The sequence below is a fragment of the Lissotriton helveticus genome, chromosome 7 (assembly GCF_964261635.1).
Source record: "Lissotriton helveticus chromosome 7, aLisHel1.1, whole genome shotgun sequence".
NCBI lineage: Eukaryota > Metazoa > Chordata > Amphibia > Caudata > Salamandridae > Lissotriton > Lissotriton helveticus.
In genome coordinates, this window is record NC_136068.1 from 164,651,364 (window position 1) to 164,674,471 (window position 23,108).

Sequence of the window (23,108 nt, forward strand, 5' to 3'; positions counted from 1 at the left end):
TGCCAAAAGAGGGGAAGGACCCACTACTCACTAAAAATTACCGTCCCATATCCTTGATAAATCTGGACTGCAAGATTTATGCTAAAATCTTGGCGAGCAGACTAAACTCCATTCTCCACAAAGTAATTAGCCCCTCGCAGGTTGGATTCCTAAAGAACAGGACGTCCAACGACAACACAAGACTACTATGCCACATCCTAGAAAAGGCAAAATCCTCTTCCGCGCCAATGGTAGCAATAACCTTGGACGCGGAAAAGGCATTTGACAAGGTTTCATGGTCCTTTCTGCGCCAGTGTATGTACGCCTTCAACCTGGGCGATACCTATACCAGGATGGTGATGGCCCTCTATTCTGCACCTTCGGCCAGGATTGCTATAAACGGCACCCTCTCGGAACCATTCCGTCTATACCAAGGTACAAGACAGGGCTGCCCTCTCTCACCAGCACTCTTTCTCCTAGCCCTTGAGCCCCTCATTACAGACATCAAAATTAACAGAGACATTGCGGGTATCTCCTTTGGGGACACGCGAGTCAAGTTAGCTGCATATGCAGACGATATCTTGATAGCGACCGAAAACCCTACTACCTCCATTGCTGCCCTAATGACCTCGATAGACAAATACTCCTCCCTCTCCGGATACAAATTAAATAGGGATAAATCCGAAGTAAAACCTCTAAATGTCCACACTTCGAAAGAGGTGCTGGGCGACTCCGGCCTTCTCTGGCAAACAGGAGTGATTAAATATTTGGGAATCGAATTCACGGATGAGTTATTGAGTACCCTTAAACATAACGAAAACAAAATCCTGAACAAAATCAAAAATCTGCTGGACGGTTGGTCACCCCGTTTCATCACCTGGTGGGGCCGTATTGAAACTATAAAAATGATGATATCCCCCATGGTTAACTACCTCGTCACGATGCTCCCACTCGTCCTCTCCAAAGAATTCCATGCTAAAGTAGATAAACATATCTCGGCTTTTCTATGGCAGGGCAAAAAAGCGAGAATCAGCTTAAAAAAACTTCGATTGGATAAGAAATTAGGAGGAGTTAATCTGGCGGATTTTAAAACATACCAAATAGCCTTCTTAGCAAAACAGGGGTCTTACTGGATATCCTCCCACCCGGACTATAGCCCAGTATGGCTGTCTGTAGAAAAATCGATACTGAAGGGGCTCAGCCCCAGCGCCCTACTCACTGTCAAACCCAGCCCCAACCTAGGTCCAGGTCTAATCTTCAAAAACACTAAAATGGCTCTCTTAAAAGTCAGTAAATATTTACCACATCAATTCCGACATTCACAGTGGGAGTCAATATGGCACAACACAGCCATCACATACAAAGGGAAACCTCTCAATTACCCCTCCTGGATAGACAAGGGCATCATATTCCCCCACCAACTCGTCGGAAACGCGCTAACCCTAACCTTTAAAGAAATTCAGGATAAGTTCCACATCAATAATATTGAATTTTATAACTTCCTACACATTAAAGTAGCTCTAGCAAAGGCTAACCTGAAAGATGCCACTCCATCCCTCCTAGATTTATTCCCCTCCCTTAACAAGCAAGGACACCAAGTCTCTAGCTTGTACAAATTAATGCGTCCGCAAGCGTCCTCCCTAAATGCACCCATCCAACGATACTGGGACTCATTCTCCTCCGTACCGAACTCGGACACAATTTGGGCCAGAACGTGGGAATCCACCACCCGCCACAAAATATGCCCTACACTGTCTCAAACCAAGTTCTGGCTTCTACATAAAGCATTCTGGACTCCCAGGAGGTTGTTTCTTCACAAAATCAAGGACGATGACACGTGTTGGAACTGTTCAGGGGTGGGAGGAGATCTGGAGCACCTAGTCTTCAAATGCCCCTGTGTTATCTCGTATTGGGACAAGATCTTTGGTTTCGTGAAGGAAGTCCTACATATTACTCTACCAAGAGAATTCTCGTCGCTTGTACTAGGTTTTGCCAAAGCCGTCACTCTCAATGAAAACGATAAAGCCCTACTGGACCTGCTGCTGACGGCTGGGGTTAAAATCATACTTAACAACTGGAAAAGCACGTACAAAGCCTCCTTTCCTCACTGGTTGAACTGGGTATCGTACTTGAGAGGTGCTGACAATATTTCCTTGACCTCCACCCCGTGGAGACCCCCATCGAGGAAAATCTGGTCCTCGCTAGACACTCATTTTGATGCATACAAACCTCCTTGAATCTTGTCTTCAAAGTTCTAGAGCGTGTCATCACACAATGTTTCATTCTGTTTGTTAGCCAGTCTATGTTTTTGTACAATCTTTACCACAGAGAGATGACTCCAGCTCCCTCATGTACTACAGATTTGGTCTATGAAAATATACATCTTATGAAGCTTCCGCGCTAGTAGGGTGGTGCCTATCTCCTTCCAGGTCAGGCTATACATGACATCAGGTATCATCGGAATGTATGTGGACATTTTAAGGTGAATCTTATGTAACGTGATGGACTCATTGTTTTATGGACTCATTTGCATTATTGGTACCAACTTTCTGTATTCCTATTCATGTGACTTTTTATTGTTTCAATGCTCTGTAACTATTCGTACTGAACCGACTATTCCTGTACTGATGAATCTCTTTGCAGCTCCTAATAAAAATCTTTTGAACATAAAAAATAAATATTTTGAAAACAGTCACCAATGCTTTTCTGAACAAGTGCGATCATGCACAGGTGGCTGTTGGCCAAGGATATAAAAAAGTGGTGACCTTTATACAGAATAGATCTGCTGTGCCTGGGGACATGTTTCTGTATGTCAGGTACAGGGATTCTGATAGAAGACCTGATAGAAGACAAAGAGCATGGTGTCAAAGATACAGGAGCAAGCTATTAGGTAAAAGGTATCCCATCCACACGTTATAGTCGTGTGGATGAGATAATATATGTAAAACGGGGTATACATGATGAGACTATCCTAAAAGAAGTGACAGCACATTTAATTTACTTATAAGTCCGTAGTATATGACACTACATGTACCAAGGCTTAGTAAATTAAATGCTACTAGTGGGCCTGCAGCACTCATTATGCTTCCAGCTATGGTAGCCCTTTAAATAATGTCTCAGGCCCGCTGTTGAAAACTGTAGTGCAGTTTTAAACTGCATATGGGGCCTGGGAAAATAAACCTTTAACCAGGCCTAATCCTTCCTTTTCTATACATATAGATCACCCCGTAGGTAGTCCCTAAAAGGTCCATAGGTCAGAGAGCATTGTCTTTAAAAAGTAGGGCATGTGGGTTTAAGTTTTAAATGTCTTGGTAGTGAAAAACACATAAATGTGTATTACATTTAATAAGTGCTAACTTTTGATTTGGAGCAGGTAGAAATACCATGTTTAGACTCAAGTGAAGTATAACATCTTCTTTAATGGTAACGTCGGATTTTAGATTACAATTTTGAAAATGCCGCTTTAAGAAAGGTGGTAATGCAAGGGGTGGGCCCAACAACACACAGCAAGATAGGGCCAGTAAATACAAAATAATCAAAACATCTAGCTGACCATTTAGTAGGCTGCCAACCTTTTATGCAGACTCAGACCAAATTCTCAAATAAGTTGGTCTATTTCATTTATTTATTCATTTTCTTAAATTTCATTTGTTTTCAATTCACAAAAACAGATATAAGATACACATAACAATTCAAATGACATCACAAAACAATTCACAAAACAGATAAGGATTGCAACAAAGAATCCAAATAACAGATAACAAATAACAATGATTTGATATAGTTTCCAATCCAAGAAAAGCAAAAGGTAACTACAGAAATAATTTTCAAAGAAACAATCTAAGGTTACCAACCAACGAGGGTAAATACATTTAATGGCGATAGAGGATTTGTACATTCAATACATTATTTCCCTTGGCCGCTACTTATTTTTATATTGAAAAACATCCCCTGGGAAATGTGCCAACGCATTTCGAATCCCACTTAGTTTACGGGGACTCTATTCGGGGCTGTGACTGGATTCTGTGAAACTAATAAAAAACAAATATATTGTATTTTCAAAATCTCCTCTTTCTCATTCATATATAATAACTAAAAGAAATTCAAGATGGCATCTACCTCGTGGAGGTCTCGGAAATCCCTTCCGAGTTGTGGGGATTATTGTGGGTGTGTTTTCCTAAAAAGGACAAGGATACTGAGTAACTGCTGGCTACTTTTAATTAGTGTATTGGTCAAATATTAAATTGTATAATGGCAGGTTTCACTTACTCATGGGAGAGGTGCTTTACTTCTGATACAGTTGCCACTTTGTCGATCTGTGAGGGTTAAGAGGTTCTACAGTACCTATTTTTCTCCTATCTATGGACATAAGGATATTTTCTGTTAAAGACCAGAAGATTACGCAGTGTAAGTGTACGAACGGTAATGTTTTGCAAATTGTTTTATGAGTCATTTGAATTGTTATGTGTATCTGATATCTGTCTTTGTAAATTAAAAACAAATTAAATTTAAGAAAATGAATAATTAAATAAAATAAACCAACTTATTTGAGAATTTGGTCTGATTCTGCATAAAACGTTGTCTGCCTATTAAATGGTCATCTAGATGTTTTGATTGTTTTGTACTTTTAGAAAGTTTACATTTTCCAGACCAAATGTTTCAAAGGCCTTCTAGGAGTTTCCAGCTTCCTGGACCTGTTAATGGCTCACCTACTATGAATGCATATTGGGCCCAGACAGTGACCAATAGGGGACTAGATGAGGGCAGGATGGTCGATACTGTCAGGATGGTTGGGGGGGAGCTGTTCCCTGCTCCACTTACATTTCACAGGGTTTGCCCCCAGCACCCAGAAAGGAACCTGACACTAGCATTTTATCAATCCAGACTTCTCAGAGCCTTGGCTGGGAAAGGGAGGGACTTTCTTGAACCAGATGTGGGGGTAGCCTACAAAGTCCCCCACCTCAAAAGATAGCACCAGCTATAAATATTGGATCGCCTGAGCCACTCTTCAGTACACTCCTGGAACTGCAGAAATTATAGAAAGACCGCCTTGTTCCCCAGAGGGCTGCGCTGCTGTTTGATGCCTGTCTTTTTACTCAGAGGACTGCCCTGGTGATACCAGAGCACTCCCCCGCTGCTTGAGGCTTGCCATGTTCCTCAGAGAACTGCCCTGCTGCTTGAAACCTGCTTTGTTCCCCAGAGAACTGCTCTGCTGCTTCGGGCCTTCCCTGCTCATTGAGAAGGAAAACAGGCTTACCTCCCGTTCTGAGCTACAGGGACACAACAGGCTCCAGAGCCCTCCCTGCAACTGCCCAGCTCACCTGCTGCAACTAGATCTGCCTCGACCTCCAACTGGCCCTGCCTGAGTCTTGCTGTCCCCTGCTAGATGGGGTCCCTAATTCCCAAGGTGTGCCTCCCCAGGGCATGGAACCTTGACTGTCATCAGAGTGCACTCATTTACAAGAAAAGGAGAAATCTTAAAGTTCTGGACTCTTCGCGCTGAACTTTGAAAAGGTAACTTTTTCAGTGGGTTTAACCGGGTCCCTTTATCTGGCCCACGCTCCATCGTGGTCACTCTGAACTTGTGAATTTCCCCTGGTCTAGCACGATCAGGTGACTGCACTTTGCGCTTTTAGGTGCTATACCTGCCTAAAACTTTAAAACTCCGATTTTTGTCTTATTGGTCTCATTTTATTTATTAAAATGTACTCGAATTTCCTAAATGAGATTGGGATTTTCTTGTGTTGTGTTTTCACTTTATTACTGTTTGCATGCTTGTTAGATTTGGGGGTCTCTAGTTGGCACAGGTAGGTACTTGTGATAAATAGGGACCCTCGCCTCTAGTCAGGATAAGGGGATTACACTCCTAAAATAACCCCTGCTCACCCCCTTGGTAGCTTGGCACGAGCAGACAGGCTTTATCTCAGAGGCGTTGTGTGTTAAGCATTTGTGACCACATACAGTAACCCAGTGACAACACTACAGATGGACACCACACCAGGTATTATACCAAAAATAAGTATACTTTATATACAGTTATCACAAAACCATAAACGACACAAATACACAATACTGTTACTTCTAGATGGTAGAGTAAGCTTAGTTCAGTTCAGTTCTTAGATGCAACACTTTGCGTCAATGTACCTTAGGTTGCGTTGCGCTTCCACGACAAGCAATGTCGCAGCGAGGGAAATGTGGCAAAGTTCAGGTGCAAAGAAATAAAGACTTGAAGATCTTCCAGATGCGGCACGCTTCTCGGGGATGCGAGAAGTTCTCTGTTCGTTGCGTGGACTGCAGCAGCGACACCCTTGTTCCGCGATGCGACGGCAGCAGCTCCAGCGGCGGCAGTCTTCTCCCACAAAGCATGAAGCTTCCACACGATGCGACAACTACAGCGGCGACATCCACGATGCGACAGCAGCAGCTCCGACGGCAGCGCGCTTCTCGGGGGATGCGAGGTGCTCTTCTTCAATGCAGTGCAGTGCGACAGTTCCAGCGGCGACACCCTCCTTCGGAGTTGCGACGGCAAGCAGAGCGACGTCCACGCGCTCTGACTTCGTTGCGAGACTCTTCTCTCGTTGTGGTGCAGAGCTACAGTGGTGACACCCTCCTTCGGAGTAGCGACGGCAGCAGCAGCGACGGCGACAAGCTTCCTCTTCGTTGCGGCACGCTTCTCTCCGATGCAGTGCACTGCGACAGTTCCAGCGGCGACACCCCCCTTCGGAGTTGAGACCACAGGCCCAGCAACGGCGACACGCTTCTTCTCGCTGAGTCGCGCTTCCAGCTCCTTGCGACACGCAGTTCCTCAGAAGGCCCAAAACAACAGCAGGCACTCCCAAGAGAACTCTGGGGAGCTGGGGGGTGAAGTCTGTTGTCCCTGAGACTTCAGCAGGAGGCAAGCTCTTTTCCAAGCCCTGAGAGATCCTTTCTCCTTCCTTTGGCAGTAAGGCAACCACTGCAGGCCAATCCCCACGCAGCATTTCAGCTTGGGAATAGTCTCTCCTCAGTTTCTTCAGGTTCCTCTCCTCAGTAAAGGTTTCTTCGTGTAGTCCAAAAGTGATCTAATTTCATGGGATCAGGGTCCCAATATTTATACCCCGAAATCATTTGTTCTCTGAGGGGAGAGGGGCCTTTTCCCAGTCCAAACCAGTTCTGAAGCACTCTGTTTACCAGACTTCTCCTTTCCTTGCACAGTGCAGGGCAGAAACATCCAGCGCCCCACAGAAGGTGGAGCCAGCATTGTGGAAGGCAAGTACAGTCCTGGAGCACTTTGTTTACAGGACTCCTCTTTTTTCAGTGTGCAGAGCAGAGACATCAGCCGCTCCCCAGGAGGTGGAGCCAGAATTGTGGAAGGCAGGCACAACCCTATTCAAGGTTCAGGTGCAACTCCTCCCTCCCATCTAGATGCAGATCTCTCTATTCACCACTGGGTGACTCATCCCATCTCTTGGAATCCCCCAGCCCTTTCACTCACAAAACAAGACAAAGGAATACACAACCTAGAAGAGGCAGGCTTGAAAGGTTAGGCAAGCAAATACCTACTTTCTAAAAGTGGTATTTGCAAACACAGAATGTTAAAACCAACTTCACTAAAAGATGCATTTTATCATTCTGAGTTCAGGCATACTAAACTCGAATTTCTACCATGTTCTCTGAGACAGTTAGGATTATAAACATGTAATAATCTAGCAGCCCGTTCTGGCCTATGGAGAACAGGTAGCCTTGCAATAGTGAAAAACGAAAATGGCAGTAATTCACTATTAGGACATGCCACACACATCAGGGCTTGTTCTACCTTATACTTACAATGCACCCTGCCCTTGGGCCTACCATAGGGGTGACTGATATGAAGAAAAGGGAAGGTTTAGGGACTGGCAAGTGGGTGCACTTGCCCAGTCAGCATGACAGTACCAGACTGTACGCAGGCTCTGCAATGGCAGACCATAGACACATTTTATAAGGCTGCTTCTGTGGGTGGCACAACCAGTGCTGCAAGCCCACCAGCAGCATTTGCATTTACACGCCCTGGGCACACTCAGTGCACTAGACTAGGGTCTGGCAAGTAAACCAAATAGCCAAACATGGAACCACTGATTAATACATCAATTTACAATAGGGAGCACTTGCACTGTGGCACTGGATAGCAGTGGCACAGTGCCCAAAGCATCTAACACCAGCAAAAATACACGAGGCAACAGCAGAAATGGAAGGGAGACCCACACCAATGGTGCCAGGTCTAACAGTGCTACATACAGTGCCTCTAAGATAAGTCTGACTGCTTTTGTGCCCAGCTACCAGAGGTTAATTTAGTGACTTTTGTGGTTCACCCTGACAAGGACTAAATAAAGGACAAGTTGTAATATGTGTCAATAGCAAATTAACTGAGGAGACACACTAAAGGGGCATGAAGTAGGGATATTGCGGCTTTATATTGGTGATGGACTCTCTGTAGGCCTGTAGAAAGGCTAACAAGGGCATACAAGACATAGTGGTTGAAGGAGAGCATTAATAAGTGAGATTTTTTGTTGATGATGTAATGTTCTTCCTAAATAAGTAAATTGATGCTGTTAGACCTCTCTTTTTCCTTCAGTTTGATTTAATGATTTACCTGAATTGGTTTGTTGCTAAAACTATAAACTGCTTCCTGTTGAGGTTTTCGAACAAGACAAGTACCTACATTAACAAATATTCATTTTATGGGAAGTGGGACTAGGGAGTTTAGAGTTTGGGGTAGATGAAGTACTCATGAGTCATTTGGGATATTAACAACAATATTAAACTAACAACAATAAACATGTGATCGAAAGACATCCTCTGGTGGAAATGATGTGGCTAACTTAAGTATGGACCATGCTCCCACTGGATAACAAGACTCACTGGACGGGGGAGAGGGGGTTTAACAGATTTGGGGCCCTTGCTTATCCTTTATGAGAAAGGAAAATTGAGATTTACCACCTGCCACATTTGCAAATACTCAAGCTATTAGTAATACTCTGCACTGCACTATCCCTACATACCCAACAGGCAATATACTGAAGACATAAATTGGTAGAAGGCAATCGTTTTCTTTAATTTCTATAGATTTATAGTAGGATCCACAAGGTGAGAGATTTGGACGCAGGAAGGGTAGGTGGTGGGATGACGTTTTTTTTCTTAAAACAAGATGTACTAAAATGATGTAAGCGTCTGATTTTATATAGTGCAATCAGAGCTACATAGCAAAAGAGCACTACCTTATAAGAGTTAGAGGCATGGCAGAGGAGGATGGGGAGAAAGTGGTGGTAGAGATGGTGGAAGAGAGCGAGGAAGTCATACTCTTCTAGAATATTAAGTGGAAGGATGGGTTATCAGGTGTTACAAAATCAGTCTTTCCTGCGTGGATGAGAGATGGTGCTTGCAGATTTAGACAGATATGCAATTTCATACCTTTGCTGCATAGCATGAGATTACCAGGATCAAGTTTTCTCTTTCCTGAATGTGAGTCTGGAAGTGCTGCTGCAACTTCTCTTGTGTAGCATTGGTTAGTAATCTGGTGATCTTGATTTTTGATGTCTGGTACAATGGCTGCCATGGTGTACTGCTTTGTTTGTCACGCAACAGATCTTAAATGTCATGCGGGCAGGAAGGGGAAGTCATAGCGGTTTCTGAGTATTGGGGTTACGCTCTCCTTTGATGAAATGTGATGCTGCATGCAGAACAATCTTCAAACCAGTCGGGTAGGTTTCTGGGATTACAGCGAGTAGCGCATTGCCACCTTCAAAGGGGGACAGTACAGAGCTTGGATGACTGTTCGAAAATTGCCCTCCCAGGGAATGCCTTCACTTTGGAAATCAGAGCCAGTTGATGCCAGACAGTCTTACTCTTACGCAAAGTGTGAATTTTGAAGCTGAGGTTGAAATCAAATGCAAAGGCCAATGATTTGATGCAGTAGACAAGTAGTAGAGATCACCAAGATATATCTGTACTTGGAATTGCTAGCTAGTGTCAGCAAGGACATCAAGCACCACTGGTTGGGGTTCAGCTTGCAGTAAGCCGTACATATTCAGGCTTAAATGGTCTTACATCAATTCTTCAGTCGAGTGATAGCCTAGCATCGTGTCATTGTCGGGCTTACGAATATTGACTTCCATAATGGGTAGTGCGGTTACTAGATGCTAAATCTCTAGGTTGAAGATCATTGGAGGGTGGATTCAGTCTTGAGGGACACGGCATATGACAGAGATTAGCAAAACGCTGAGGGCCAGACCTCCAGGACCAGCCTCGGCAATGATTTGACTCACTGGTGGATGAAGCAGTCACTTCCCATTTAAAGAACCAGGGTGTTGAGCTGGGCATGGTAGTTGAACAGGAAGTAGATTTTGAAAGATTTGTTTACTCAACAAAATGCTTTAAAAAATGGCAGTTTCTTTTCATTGTCCAAAGTTCAACATTTCAGAATCATGTATTCATTTCTTTTTCAGACTGTCAAGGCATTCCTTCCAAAAATGATAGAGATGAACCACGGGCACGTTGTGACCATTGCCAGTTATCTTGGATTAATTGCTGCGGCTGGTGTAGAGGTAAGTACTAACCATGACTAAATCATTAAATACACATTGGCCTGATTCGCAGGGGTATTTGCACAAGTTAAAAGACTAGACTGCACCTCAGAAATTAACAGTAGCACATGATGCTTAGCAAAAATGTGCCGCCATTTTGAATTCTTTTTCATAACTTTAAATTAAGAAAAAACACACACTTATTTTCTCCTCATGTATTTAATTGACATATACTGAGAAACCATCTCGCTCCACTCAGCAGCCATTTTGATTTTAGTTGAATTAAAAGCGTGCCAAAATCGTCTGACAGAGCTCTGTGAGATCCATTTCAAGTGATTACCAGCTACGCGGTTTAAAAAAACCTAACAAAGACCATTTCTGTGCATACCCAGCATCACCTGCCTCATAATAGGGTTCTGATGTCAAATATTACCCTATTTATACTTATATATCATTCTACTAGCCTACTACCAATTTTTCATTACATATCACACTTGGTTGAGCGCGACCTGCAGGCAATTACATTTGAATTTTTAGCAGGTGCTAACTCTTAAGGATTTCTCAGGCCTTTTACAACTCTTCCTAATAATATCAGATCTAAGCATTACCTCCATCCATGCAGGGAGTCTCTGTCTTTACCTCACCCAGGTAGGAGGGTGCAATGTATCTACAAGTTTGGCCTAGAGTTAGGGATTTAGATGGGAGGAAAAAGTTACCTTCACTAGTAGAGGTATTCGATAGTTGGCTCATGTACCTAGGGGACTCTACAAAGTCAGAGAAGCGAAGGGAGTGTTTACAGAGAAAAAAGTGGGAATGTGTCAGAGCGAAAGGCCTATGTCAACTGAAAAAGCTTAAAGAGGGCTTCTCTCTACCAAAAGAAAAAAACACCTTGTCAGATACCTACGGGGTTACTGTGGCCAGTGGTTTGAAGCCTCTTGGATCTCTTCATTGGGTGGCAGTCACTGGCTATGGCGGAAGGGCTTCCCTGGTCATGGGTCAGCTTTACAGCAGCCTTCAGAAGACCAGGGCTAGAGAGGAAAAGCTTATATCAGGACATAGTGCAAGTATTATTCAATGAAGTCCCACTATCCAACAGATCTACTCTAAAGCTTTATGTCGATTGAGTTCTGCAGAGCTGGAAATGCAGTTAAGTAGATTTTTGTATCCTGCAAAATTAGTACTGGAACAGTCTTTTACACGACTTACATTTTGCCCTTTGACATACAGCCAGGGCCAACAGGTATGTGTCAATGCTACACCTCTTAAATGTCAGCTGGGAAAAGGGGTGTGAGCCTGCTGCTCCCAGCCTCAAGGTGTTACCTGCTAGATCTTCAGATTCTCACTTGTCTTTTCTAGGACTCCACAGCATCCAAACATAGTGCTCTGACCTTAAGGCTACAAACAGCAGCTTGATGGGGGCACTAACAGCAGGCAAGGAACCCTCTGCTGGGCAGTGGCGGTACATTAGAAAGATGATCTGCTAGTACTGATGGGCAAGTTTACAGTCCGGGTAGGACACTGAGGCAAGTAGAGCCGCCTTTTCTTCTTCCTATCTTCCTATTATCAAACTTAGCACTGCCTGGTAGAGCTATAAAGAAAAATCTCTAAGTTGATTAGGACCTTTGTCAAGGTTTTGAGTCACTAACCATAAATCTCACATAAACTGACCAACTCCCAAGTTTCTCAGCACCTTGACATTCCTTAGAGATTTAATTTGGAGCTGACTGCAAAGGAGTCCTAACTACTTCCTTTCAGTGCTCCTTCTCACTTGCTCTGGACACTGAAAGTAAGGTTCATTTATGAGTCTGAGAAATAAGATAGGAGTTCCAACTGTTCTGGTGCCAACTGTATGTGCTGGTGCAACACTGTTGTACCATAAGACATTGCAGTGATATATGGAGCGCACAATACCTTTAAGAATCTTTCATGGGTGAGTAAGCTCCTTCTTTGCAGAGCGAGCTCACATGTCAAAAGTAAATGCATTCTGGTTGCTATGTTTTCTTTTAAGTTACTGCTTTATGGCCCGTGCTGCTGTCTTGCATCAGTTGCTTAGTCGTAGTTGGGTGCCCGATGCATGAGGACAGGCTGCTTGTAGGCTCTTTATTTATTACCTTGTACTTCACGAAGTCTCCATGTAACATTTGGTGACAATTTATCAAGAAATTTGAGACTTTTGAGAATTTAGAAACTACAGCATACTCTGGATAACCCACACTATGATTGGTATCATTTCACTCATCAAAGCCATTCCCCGGTGAGTGCTTCTCCTGTACTTTCACACCCCAAGGCTACTTTTGGACTATTTTGAGTGCAGCTCCACCCACTTCCTCATTTCTGTTCTGTGTGCTCCACTTTCTTATCAACACGGGTGAGCCACCGAGACAGCACGCTCATGTATGCACTTGATATCATTTCTTCAGTTTACATGCCTGTCCTACAAGTAAATACTTAGCTGCATCCACATATGTCCCCCTGGCATTGACTTTGTTTGTCAGTTCTATTTCTGCTTTAATTATTGTTGTTGTTCCAACACACTCATATTTTAATGTCAGTGCTGAATGTTTAGAGCAACCCTTCTTTATAACTTGAGAGCTTTTGTTTGAATTTGCTCAAGTGAACTTGGACATACTTATTGACCTCTCAGAACTGTGTCATTACCTGTATCAACTCTTCATTGGACGGTGGCATCTTGAACAATTGTTTTCAATGTCTTCTAACAATTTAGCTCAGATCTCACCATTTCTTCAACTTCCTAGCAAGCCTTTGATCAATTGGAATGCTTGAGAAGATCTTTTGAGAACTATTTAATCGCAGTTGGAGCAGATGGCTTGGAACCTAAAAGAAAGGCTACTATTTTGTTTAGTTATCTAAAAAATAAAGGGCAGCAAGATTGTGATAATTTGCCTCCAGCTGTTACCACAGCTAGACAATCCACAGATTCTAATGAGTACTCAGAAGCAATTACAAGAACTAGAGTCAAATTATCATAACAACCTAGCGTTCTATTGGAGAGATTAATATTTTTTAAGAAGAAACAAATAATTGATATTAACATAAAGGGAATTAACTGCTTTGTGTAATTGTGGAGTGCCCATTGACATATAGATTTGAGATCAGTTTGTATACAGCTATTTTTTTTTTAAAATAAGCAAGAAAGGATACCCAGTTGCAGAGACCCTTCATTGTAAGAGGTTGTTGATCTGGCGTTGAAACTGTGATTCTTGGTTGGCTGAGGTATACACCCAGGCCAGACAGGAACCACCACTCTAGGCCGGGTAAGCCAAGTACACACTATGAAGTAGCCTGTGCTCACCCTCTGGTAGCTTGGCACAGAGCAGCCAAGCTTATCTAAAAAGGCAATATTTAAAGTATTTGTGCAACACACAGTAACACAATTAATACACAACAAACAGATTCAACACAGATTTAGAAAAATTGATTATTATATTCTGAACAAAACATGATCAAATAAACAAAAATCCAATAAGTAGAAGTCAAGATATGAATTTTTAAGGAATAAAAAGAGTTCTAGCTCTTTGAAGCAATAAACGCCAATGGGAGTTATCTGGTCACCCCGGACTGGGACAAAGTCACAAGTTCAGGCTGACCAGAATTGAGCAGGGACTGGCTACAGGGACCCACTTGGACCCGTTGAATACAGTACGTGGATCCTGGGGCGCAGTCTGAGCGAGGCATTGTGTCGTCCAGTATCGTTTCCAAGAGGAGATACGGCAAGGCTTTGTGTCGTCCGGTGTTGGTTCCAAGAGGCTGCATTGTGAGGCATTGCGAGGCTTCACATCACCCGGCGTCAGTTCAGAGGAGCTATCAGCTGTGCAACGAGGCTTTGCGGGGCTTTGTGTTGCTTCGCGTTGGTTCAGTTGATGAAAGTATCTGGTTCCTCTTCCAGTGAATCAGGCACAGGAACAGGGGTAGATACTTTGATATCCCTGATCAAGCAACAGGATCCAAGACAGCAAGCCCGTGGAGCACACTTGGAGAAAAGAAGGCAAAGTCCAGCTCTCTTTCAACAAAGTCAGAGAGCTGGAGTGCAACAAACTAGAAAGCAAGCCTTCCAGATCAGCAGTCCAGTTGAGTCCTTTATCAGCACAGCAGTTCATCTGGCAGTTACAAGTCCAATAGCGTCTGATTGTAAATGTAAATGTAAACCCATCAGGCTGTCTGTGGGGGGTAATCAGCCCTTTGCATGGCAACTGTACATTGCCTATTCAAGTGAAGTGTTGGCCCCTCCTTTCCATCCTGCCGGCACGGCCTTCAGAATGCAGAAGAATATAGATGGGCACTCAGACAGACCTATTCTTGATGTGTTGTGGCGGTCTAGTAGGAATGTACAAAGTGCAGCTATCACCTACCTCAGACGGGTATTGGAGACAGGTGTAAGGCACACAGATCAGTAAGTGTAGAAAAAAGGCCACTTTCTAAAAGTTGTCTTTCGAAAACAGTAATGTTAAATCCAACTTCACATAGAGGATCCTCTATAATCCGTATTTACAGTTTAGAAATGTATTAAAGAATTTCCAATGCTAACGTATGAAAGGAGTAGGGTTCACAGTAATGAAAAATGAATTTGTGAGGCTTGTCCCTACCAGGAAATGTAAAGACTAAACACACATGTCCTACCTTTTACATGCATGCCTTTATGGTTACTTAGGGCCTACCTTAGGGGTGACTTATATATAATAAAAGGGGGTTTAAGGCTTGGCAAGTAGTTTTAATTTGCAGAAAACTGTACACACAGGCCCTACAATGGCAGGCCTGAGACAGGTTTGAAAGGCTACTTATGTGGGTGGTACAATCAGTGCTACAGGCCCACTAGTAGCACTTGACGTATAGGCCCTGGGTATATGCTATAACACTTTACAAGGGACTTACTAGTAAATCATATATGCCAAACAGGTATACACCAATGTCACCATGTTAAGGGAAGAGCTTACATGCGCTTTAGCACTGGTTATCAGGAGTAAAGTGCTCAGAGTCCTAAAGCCAGCAAAAAGAATCAACAAAAACAGGAGGTAAAAGGCAAAATGTTTGGGGTGACTATTCAAAGAGGGGCCTTTTCCAACATCTTGCCAAAAGCATTGAAACTCCAGTCACATGATGGCTCAGGAATCTACTCAGACATCTTCTCCAATCAATAATGCTGTGGTGTATTCTGGGCATGTTGACTCTGTTCAAATTAAGGGCAAAGTCTTAAAGAATGTTCAACATAGCTAGCCAGTTTGTTTCAGGTTCAGATATAAATCCCATTTAAGCCATTACATGCAACGTCCAGCAGTAGGTAAATGATGAAGTGAGTGCAAGAAATTAGGTCACTTTCACATTGTTTGCAGATCTGGTAAACATCACGTTAAAGTACACAGTGTTGACTTAAATGAAGGGGAATGTCCTGTGGATCTAACAAATATGGTTCTGACTCTGAATATTGACTCCTTGTCTACAAACAAAAGTAAGGAACCTTTATGTCAGGTAGGTCTAGGTTCCAAAATAAATCTTAATATGATGTGTGACTCAGGTGTACCTATTACATTCATATTTTACCAGCAGTGTGGGGGGGACAAATGTTATCCTAAGCACAATAGACATATATCCTGAAGCTTATGGTGATCAGGATATCAATATGATCAGGTTCTTCATAGACACTGTGTCTTGTCTTCTCAGGTCAATGCCAACTAAAAGCTAAGTTGCAGTCCAGGGTAGAAATATAGTTGGTTGGAAGGATCTTGCAAAACTTGGTCTTATGCTTGTGCCTGGTGCTGATTCACAAGTCAGGGTAGCAACTGTATCTTCAGTTATTACTGATGATTCTAATCCCACTGGAGATTTTGTTAAAAGATTTCCTGGATTTTTTTCTGGTAAGATTGGGCTCATTCAGAGATATGTGCACACAGTTAAGTTCAAGAGGCATGCTATACTTGTTACACACAAAACCAGAGCTGCCTCCTTAAGTGTCAGAGTTGAATTGAACAAGCTATTAGAGAAGTTAATTGGCGAGGACATTACCAAACCCACTGACTCCTAGGAATGGGTAGGTTCCATTGAAATTGTGCACAAAAAGGGTGGTGAGATTCGCATGTGTGCTGATATGCGCAGTCTCGACAGGAACATTGTGGTTGATTGCCATCCACTGCCCAAGGTTCAAGACTTACTTGCCAAAATTGGAAACTTTAGGGGGCATATTTACAAACCCCTATTGCCACATGAATGTCACTTTTTTATGTTCCTGTGGCGAAAGGGGCTTAGCCTTATTTACAAGGCGGCATTAAGCCACTTAACTTCACTTAAAGTCGCCTTGTAAATAGGGCACCCTTTCATGCTATACTTAGCATGAAAGGGGTGGGCAATGGTCTCCCACTGCAACATCCATTGATTTGGATGCTGTCCCATAGTTACAAGGGTGGCATAAATAAGGGGAGGCGCCAAAATTAAGACCAGGGAAAATTTGGTCTTAACATAGCAAAAAAAAATCCTTTGCTGTTTCTATGTGTGCTACATTATGCATTGTGCAGCACATATAGAAATAGCAAATTGCCATGTATGATTGTTTATGTGCAGGAAGGTATCCCTTTCTGCACATAAACAATCATTAGCAAAATTATGCAACTGCACAATGCAGCACACATAGAAGTTACAAATCGCCATTGATGATTGTTTATGTGCAGGAAGGGACACCTTCCTGCACATAAACAATCATGTTTATGTGCCGGAGGGGATACCTTCCTGCACATAAACCATTTTTCCCTCAACACAGGCACACTTGCACTAGGGTGCAAGGGTGCCTGCGTTGGCGCTAAGCAGCTAAATTTGGCGCTAGCGCAGGTAGAAATGCAGGGGTATACCGCATTCTTGGGAATATGCAGCATCCCTGCATTTCAAAAGTGACGAAGCATGGCGTTACACTTTCATTGTAAATATGCCCCTAAATATTTCACACTTTTGGACCTCAAATCAGCTTACCACCAGATCCCATTAGATGAAAGGTCCCAAAAGTTCATCACTTTTGTAACTCCCTTTTGGATTGGCTTCAGCAGCTAGTGTTTTTCAGTGCCTCATGGATAACATATTGACGGGTGTGAGTGGGATATGAGTGTTTCAAGATGAGCTGCTGATTTTTTACAAAATATTTACCTGAACATAATCACTCCCTTGAAACCGTTTTCACTAAATTTAAAGAGTTTGGTTGGATTGGGATCTGTGTTTTCACAGTTATATCAGGACAAAGAAAAGGCCATTGCCTTTGTCTCTTGCTGTCTCAGTAGTGCAGAAGCCAATTAAAGCACCATTGAACGAGAGGTTTTGCCTTGCTGTTGGGCGGTGAAAAGGTTCAAGACTTTTATTTGGGGTTCACATTTTGATCCATACACAGATCACAAACCATTGCTGCACCTGTTGACCAGCAATGGCTCAGGGAAAGCATGATCATGATTGGTCAGATTGTTATTCAAGCAGCAAGAACTAAATTTTACGGCAAAATACATACCTGGTGGGAAAACATAAGAGTGGACTGTCTCTCCAGGTTACCCATTAGAGGTGAAGAATCCAGCACACTTAAGGATAATAAGAAGGTGATTGCTTTTGTGGAGGATATATTGCAGAACTAAAGGGTTATCTCGCGAACAGTGTTTAAAAGCTTCCAAACAGGATGCCACATTACAGTCTGTTTTCAAATCCATGAAAGAAGATTGGCACAAGGAAAGAAATGTCGAGGCCTCTTGGAGACGGTTTGTCAGATTTCAGAGGACCTATCAGTTGTTGAAGAGGTCCTAGAATTTAATGATGTGTGTGTGCCTCAGTTTTATGATGGAAATACGCATGCAATTACTTTGCATGACTTAACAATGTAGTCTTTACCACGACGGCGTCTTTACCATGCATGCCTTTACCACGCATGTCTTTACAACAAATTTCGCTGTTACAGCATGGTTGGTAAAGATAAATGAGTGGTAAAGGTTATACCCAAGCCCCCCCACCCTGAACCCTAAAGACCAGCCCTTAAAACTACCCCGACCTCAGCCCCCCCACCCTGAGCCTAAAAAACCTGCCCCAGCCCTAAAACTTAACCTAAACCATAAAAACAACCCAGCCTCCCTCCCTGAGCCTTAAACCCAGACCCCAGCCCTAAAAACTACCACAACCCTCCCGCCCTGAGACCAAAAACCCGGTCTCCTGCCCTGAAAACTACCCTGACCAACACCCTGCCCAAAAAACTACTCACCAAGCCTGAGGCAGGAAGGAAGGAAGCAAGAAGTCTCAAACACATCCCACCCCCTGCCCATTTGCTCCAAGTCTAGAAGGCTGACTCCCTTCACCATGTATATGCCTTTACCGACTTTACAACGGAAATAGTTTTAAAGGCATGTGTGGTAAAGATATATGCGTGGTAAAGGCAAATGTGTGGTAAAGGCATATGCATGGTAAAGGCACACATGGTAACACTTGCGTTGTTATGGCACCTGTGGTTCGAGCTGTGCGGTTTATGCCATTTCCCTGTGCCTTCTGTGATTATCAGAGATTATATTATTGAGGAGACATGCAAGGGCCATTTATGGGTCAGTAGCACATGCAAATATATTGCATAATTTTAATGGTGGATTTCATTGGAAGCTCAAGTTTCTAAGTTTATTGATAATTTCACCACCTGCTTGGTATCTGATTAGCACCGGAAAGTACATGAGTCACCTATTCATATGGTCCCTCTATCGGAGGATGCTTGGCAAAAAGTGCCACTTGCTTTTGCGGGTCCATCTGAGTTATTGACTATTAACATAAGATACATGATGGTTTTAATTGATTGTTTTTCAACATGTGTGTATTTTGGTTTTATCTCTATTCCCAACATTGATGCTATAATCACATTTTTAAAAATAAATTTTGATGTAGAAGGAGCACCCAAAGCAATTGTTACAGACAACGGCACCCACTTCACATCAGAGTGAATGAAGGAGTTCATTGAGAGGTTTCACATTTTCATTCTCAGAGTTGCACTTTACTCACCTTCTGCCAATAGTTTGGTTGAATGCATGAATACGTTTCTAAAAGAGGGTGTGCATACAGCCTTGACCATGGGTCTTGAGGTCAAAACCTTTCTCCGGGAGAAAGTTTGGTCATATCTAGTAACTCCACACAGAACAAAAGGTTTGTCCCCATTTTTGATGTTGCGCAAAAGATTTCCAAGGGTTTTAGTTCGTCCTGACTGGGTGAGAGAGGTAAGCAAAAAGAGCACACCTGACTTGCAGAATACTGCATCCAGAGTTGAAGCAATGCAAAGTCCGTTTGACAAAAAACACCATGTCAAAGAATGAACATTTATCAGAAATCAGACGAAGTTCAAGAAGGGTTTATCGAAATTTTGAAAATTATTGAAAGAGCGTCTAAAAGGCTCAGTACTTATAAAGGACAAAGGCTGGTGGAGATCTGGTCAAGATTGCCCAGGCACAGGTAGCCAAACTTCAAGCTGTGCGAGGCTATGATGTCAACAATTCCTTTCTTGAAAGCACATGATTGAAAACAACTCAAGAGCATTCAACTGAAAGTCAAGGGTCTTCTCAGATTGGTAATGCAAATGATTTGTTACTTACACAAAGGAAACCTGGTACAGTCATTGTTCCTGAACAATCTAATGATTGCATTATGTCCAGTAACAACACCATAGCTGTATGCAATACTGCTATGCCTTCTAAATTTAAGGATTAATATGTCTTCCCAAAAAGAAATAGATGTTGAGCTGTAATTATTGTGTTGTAACGCTTATTTTAGATATTTCTATTTTTAATTTTTTTCATATGAATTATTAAGCTTTGTTGCTACAAAAGAGGGAAGGTGTTGTACCATAAGACACTACAGGAATGTATGGAGTGCGTGATACCTTTAAGAACTTGTTATGAGCGAGCGAGCTCCTGCTCTGCGGAGCGAGCTCGCTTGTCAAAAGTAAATACATTCCGGTTGCTATGTTTTTTTAAAGTTACTGCTGCCTTGCATCAGTTGCTCAATCATCGTTGAGCATCTGATACATGAGGACAGGCTGCTATGGGCTCCTTATTTATCACCTTGTACTTCACGAAATAAACGCTGTACTTATCTCTGTTTGTTCCTGAAGTCTCTAGGTAACAAACTGGAGTTGTTAGCACCTTGAGGACCAATCCTGATTAACTGACATCTATTCTTTTTATCTATCCAAGTAAATAGGTTCCGAGGAGCTTTAAATCGCACTTATATTATGCTATGAACATGTTTACGGTGTGCGGCTTAAGAAAGGTGACATCTTTTATTTTCTTGCTAAATTAATTGCTGAAACAAAATGTAAAAAATACAATTTCAAATTTAGAGGTTTCCCCTGATGTCTTCACTTTATGAAAGTCCTATAAATGCGGTTGAACATAAAAAAAATAACTTAATATATTTTAATTCTCTTTAGAGGCTAAAGTGATATAAATTGGAGTCAACACAACAGAATATTAAAATATACTTTTAAATTAGCTTTAAAGACAAAACAGGCAATGGTCAGCAGTGCATTGTGAACAGTGTTTTACCAGTAACATCATGAGATCAGTTTAGGCAAAGAGAACGAACATAAATATAAAACAGGCAATGGCCAGCAGTGCATTGTGAACAGTGTTTTACCAGTAACATCATGAGATCAGTTTAGGCAAAGAGAACGAACATAAATATATTTCCTGATATGCGCTTGGAAGATTGCTGACTGGCAGTGGTTGCTTCAGATGTGAACCATGGCGGCCATTTTGGGAGTCAACTTATAATGCAAATATTACTAGAGGGGCACACCAACAGGCATAACTGAACAAGTCACATACATGATAGAAGTGCGAGTCTACAGGAATTGTATGCTCCATTGCAACTGCTGCACATGAAGATTGAGCAACACAGCATCACTGGCCCCAGACCTTCGAGGAGGTAAAAAACAAAGAAGCACTTATACAACTTATGCAAAGAATCTAGCCATTCACACTAAGCACGTGACATTCATCACGCTACGAAAATGAGGATTCAAGTAATGGCTGAGAAGATTAACAGCATCTAGAAACCGAACTACATCCCAAATAAATAATAATCACTGAAAAAAGCCAGTATGTCTAGCTTTTTCAAGTCTGTTTAAAAAAAACATATGCAATAGCCATTAGAACTGTAAAATGCAGCCCTATAAAGGTGGTGTGCACATGTTTGCAAAAAACTGTGAGTAAAAAATATCCCATGACAAAAATTAATATTAAAAAAATTAAATGCAGGCAAATGAATGGAGGGATCAGCTCAGTATCAGCCTCCAAGATATAGAGGGTTATTTTTTAGGAAGGTACACACATATGCACGATCAAATGCTGAAGAGAACCAATGGCTGAAGTGGGCTTACCATTTGAACCAGGCTCTATGCTGTGGTGCGTGGAAGCAAAATGTGAAGGACATTACAAGAGACCAGTGGAAGAAAGGGGCTGACAGACAGTCCATGGAGGTTATCTTTATATATGCATATTGTGTACTTTTATATGTATTTTTTGGAAAGCATGAAACTGCTGGCACACTAAAAGCTTTCACCATGCCAGACCTAAAAATACATTATTCCCCAAATAATGCCATTTGGGCTCTAGCTGTATGCTTTGGGACTCCCCTTAGCTTAGTTTAAGGACATAATTCATTTAAATTAAAAGACCACTTTTATCAAGCAAACATTCAATACACAGTTGATGGATGTACAGTCCACGGCTCCTGAACAATTGGGCAAGGCCCAGGACTTCACAGCAGCCAACCCACATTAACGCTTTTCTTTGTCACACTTTCTGGCAGCCAGCTAAATCTTTTTTTCTTTATGCAGGATTATTGTGCCAGTAAATTTGCCACTGTTGGATTTCATGAATCTCTTAGTCATCAGCTGAAAGCGAAAAGAGTGGATGGCGTCAAGACGACCCTTGTGTGCCCTTACAATGTAAATAGAAGCATGGTCAGTGGATTAAGAATCAGGTAAATGTACACACTACCATAGTTATTTTAGTAGCTCTAAACTCTCCTACAATCAAAACATGGCTGTGAGGAATTTTAAATGATGTAGTGAAATAGCCATCCAATATATGTTGTATTTCGTATCCCATTCTCAAATAAAGTTTATTGTCTTTGTGGTGGCAGCCTTTCATTAGGTCTCTACTACCGATAACTTTAGCTGTTTGTTGGCCAGACTAGTTGTTTCCAATTTACAGAGAGTGGGCTAAGGGTTAGCCCCTTGCTGATGATTGGTTGGCTTTGGTGTCTATCTCAGTTGTCTCCTCTTCATTCCATGGCTTCCCTCCCATTCATGTGTTTGCCCCACCCAGGACTATTTAGGTATTACAGTGTTCAGATTGGTTGGCTTGTAGCCATCCAATGCTGGCATTGCTTCTAGTCACATAACTACTTTTTTTTAAAAACTTCTAGTACTCAATTGGAGAGCATGGGTTTTCTTTCTCTCTACCCCGCTTATCCTGGTTTCACCTTCATTTTACTCAGTACCCCCTGGTTTTCCATGTTGCCCCTTCCCACTCCGTGCTCATCTATTACTTACCATACCCCTATCCATCCAGCACATTATTTAAA

The 23,108-nt window shown here is 42.3% G+C and overlaps 1 protein-coding gene across 1 annotated transcript in view; it reads left to right on the forward strand.

Moving 5' to 3' along the window:
• Nucleotides 1–23,108, forward strand: part of LOC144768975 (retinol dehydrogenase 10-A-like) — a 111,431-nt gene that overhangs the window by 47,859 nt on the left and 40,464 nt on the right. Inside the window, exons 2-3 of the mRNA XM_078652967.1 lie at nt 10,440–10,538; nt 22,357–22,502. Coding sequence (XP_078509093.1) covers nt 10,440–10,538; nt 22,357–22,502 — 245 coding nt within the window. The remainder of the gene's footprint in view (nt 1–10,439; nt 10,539–22,356; nt 22,503–23,108) is intronic.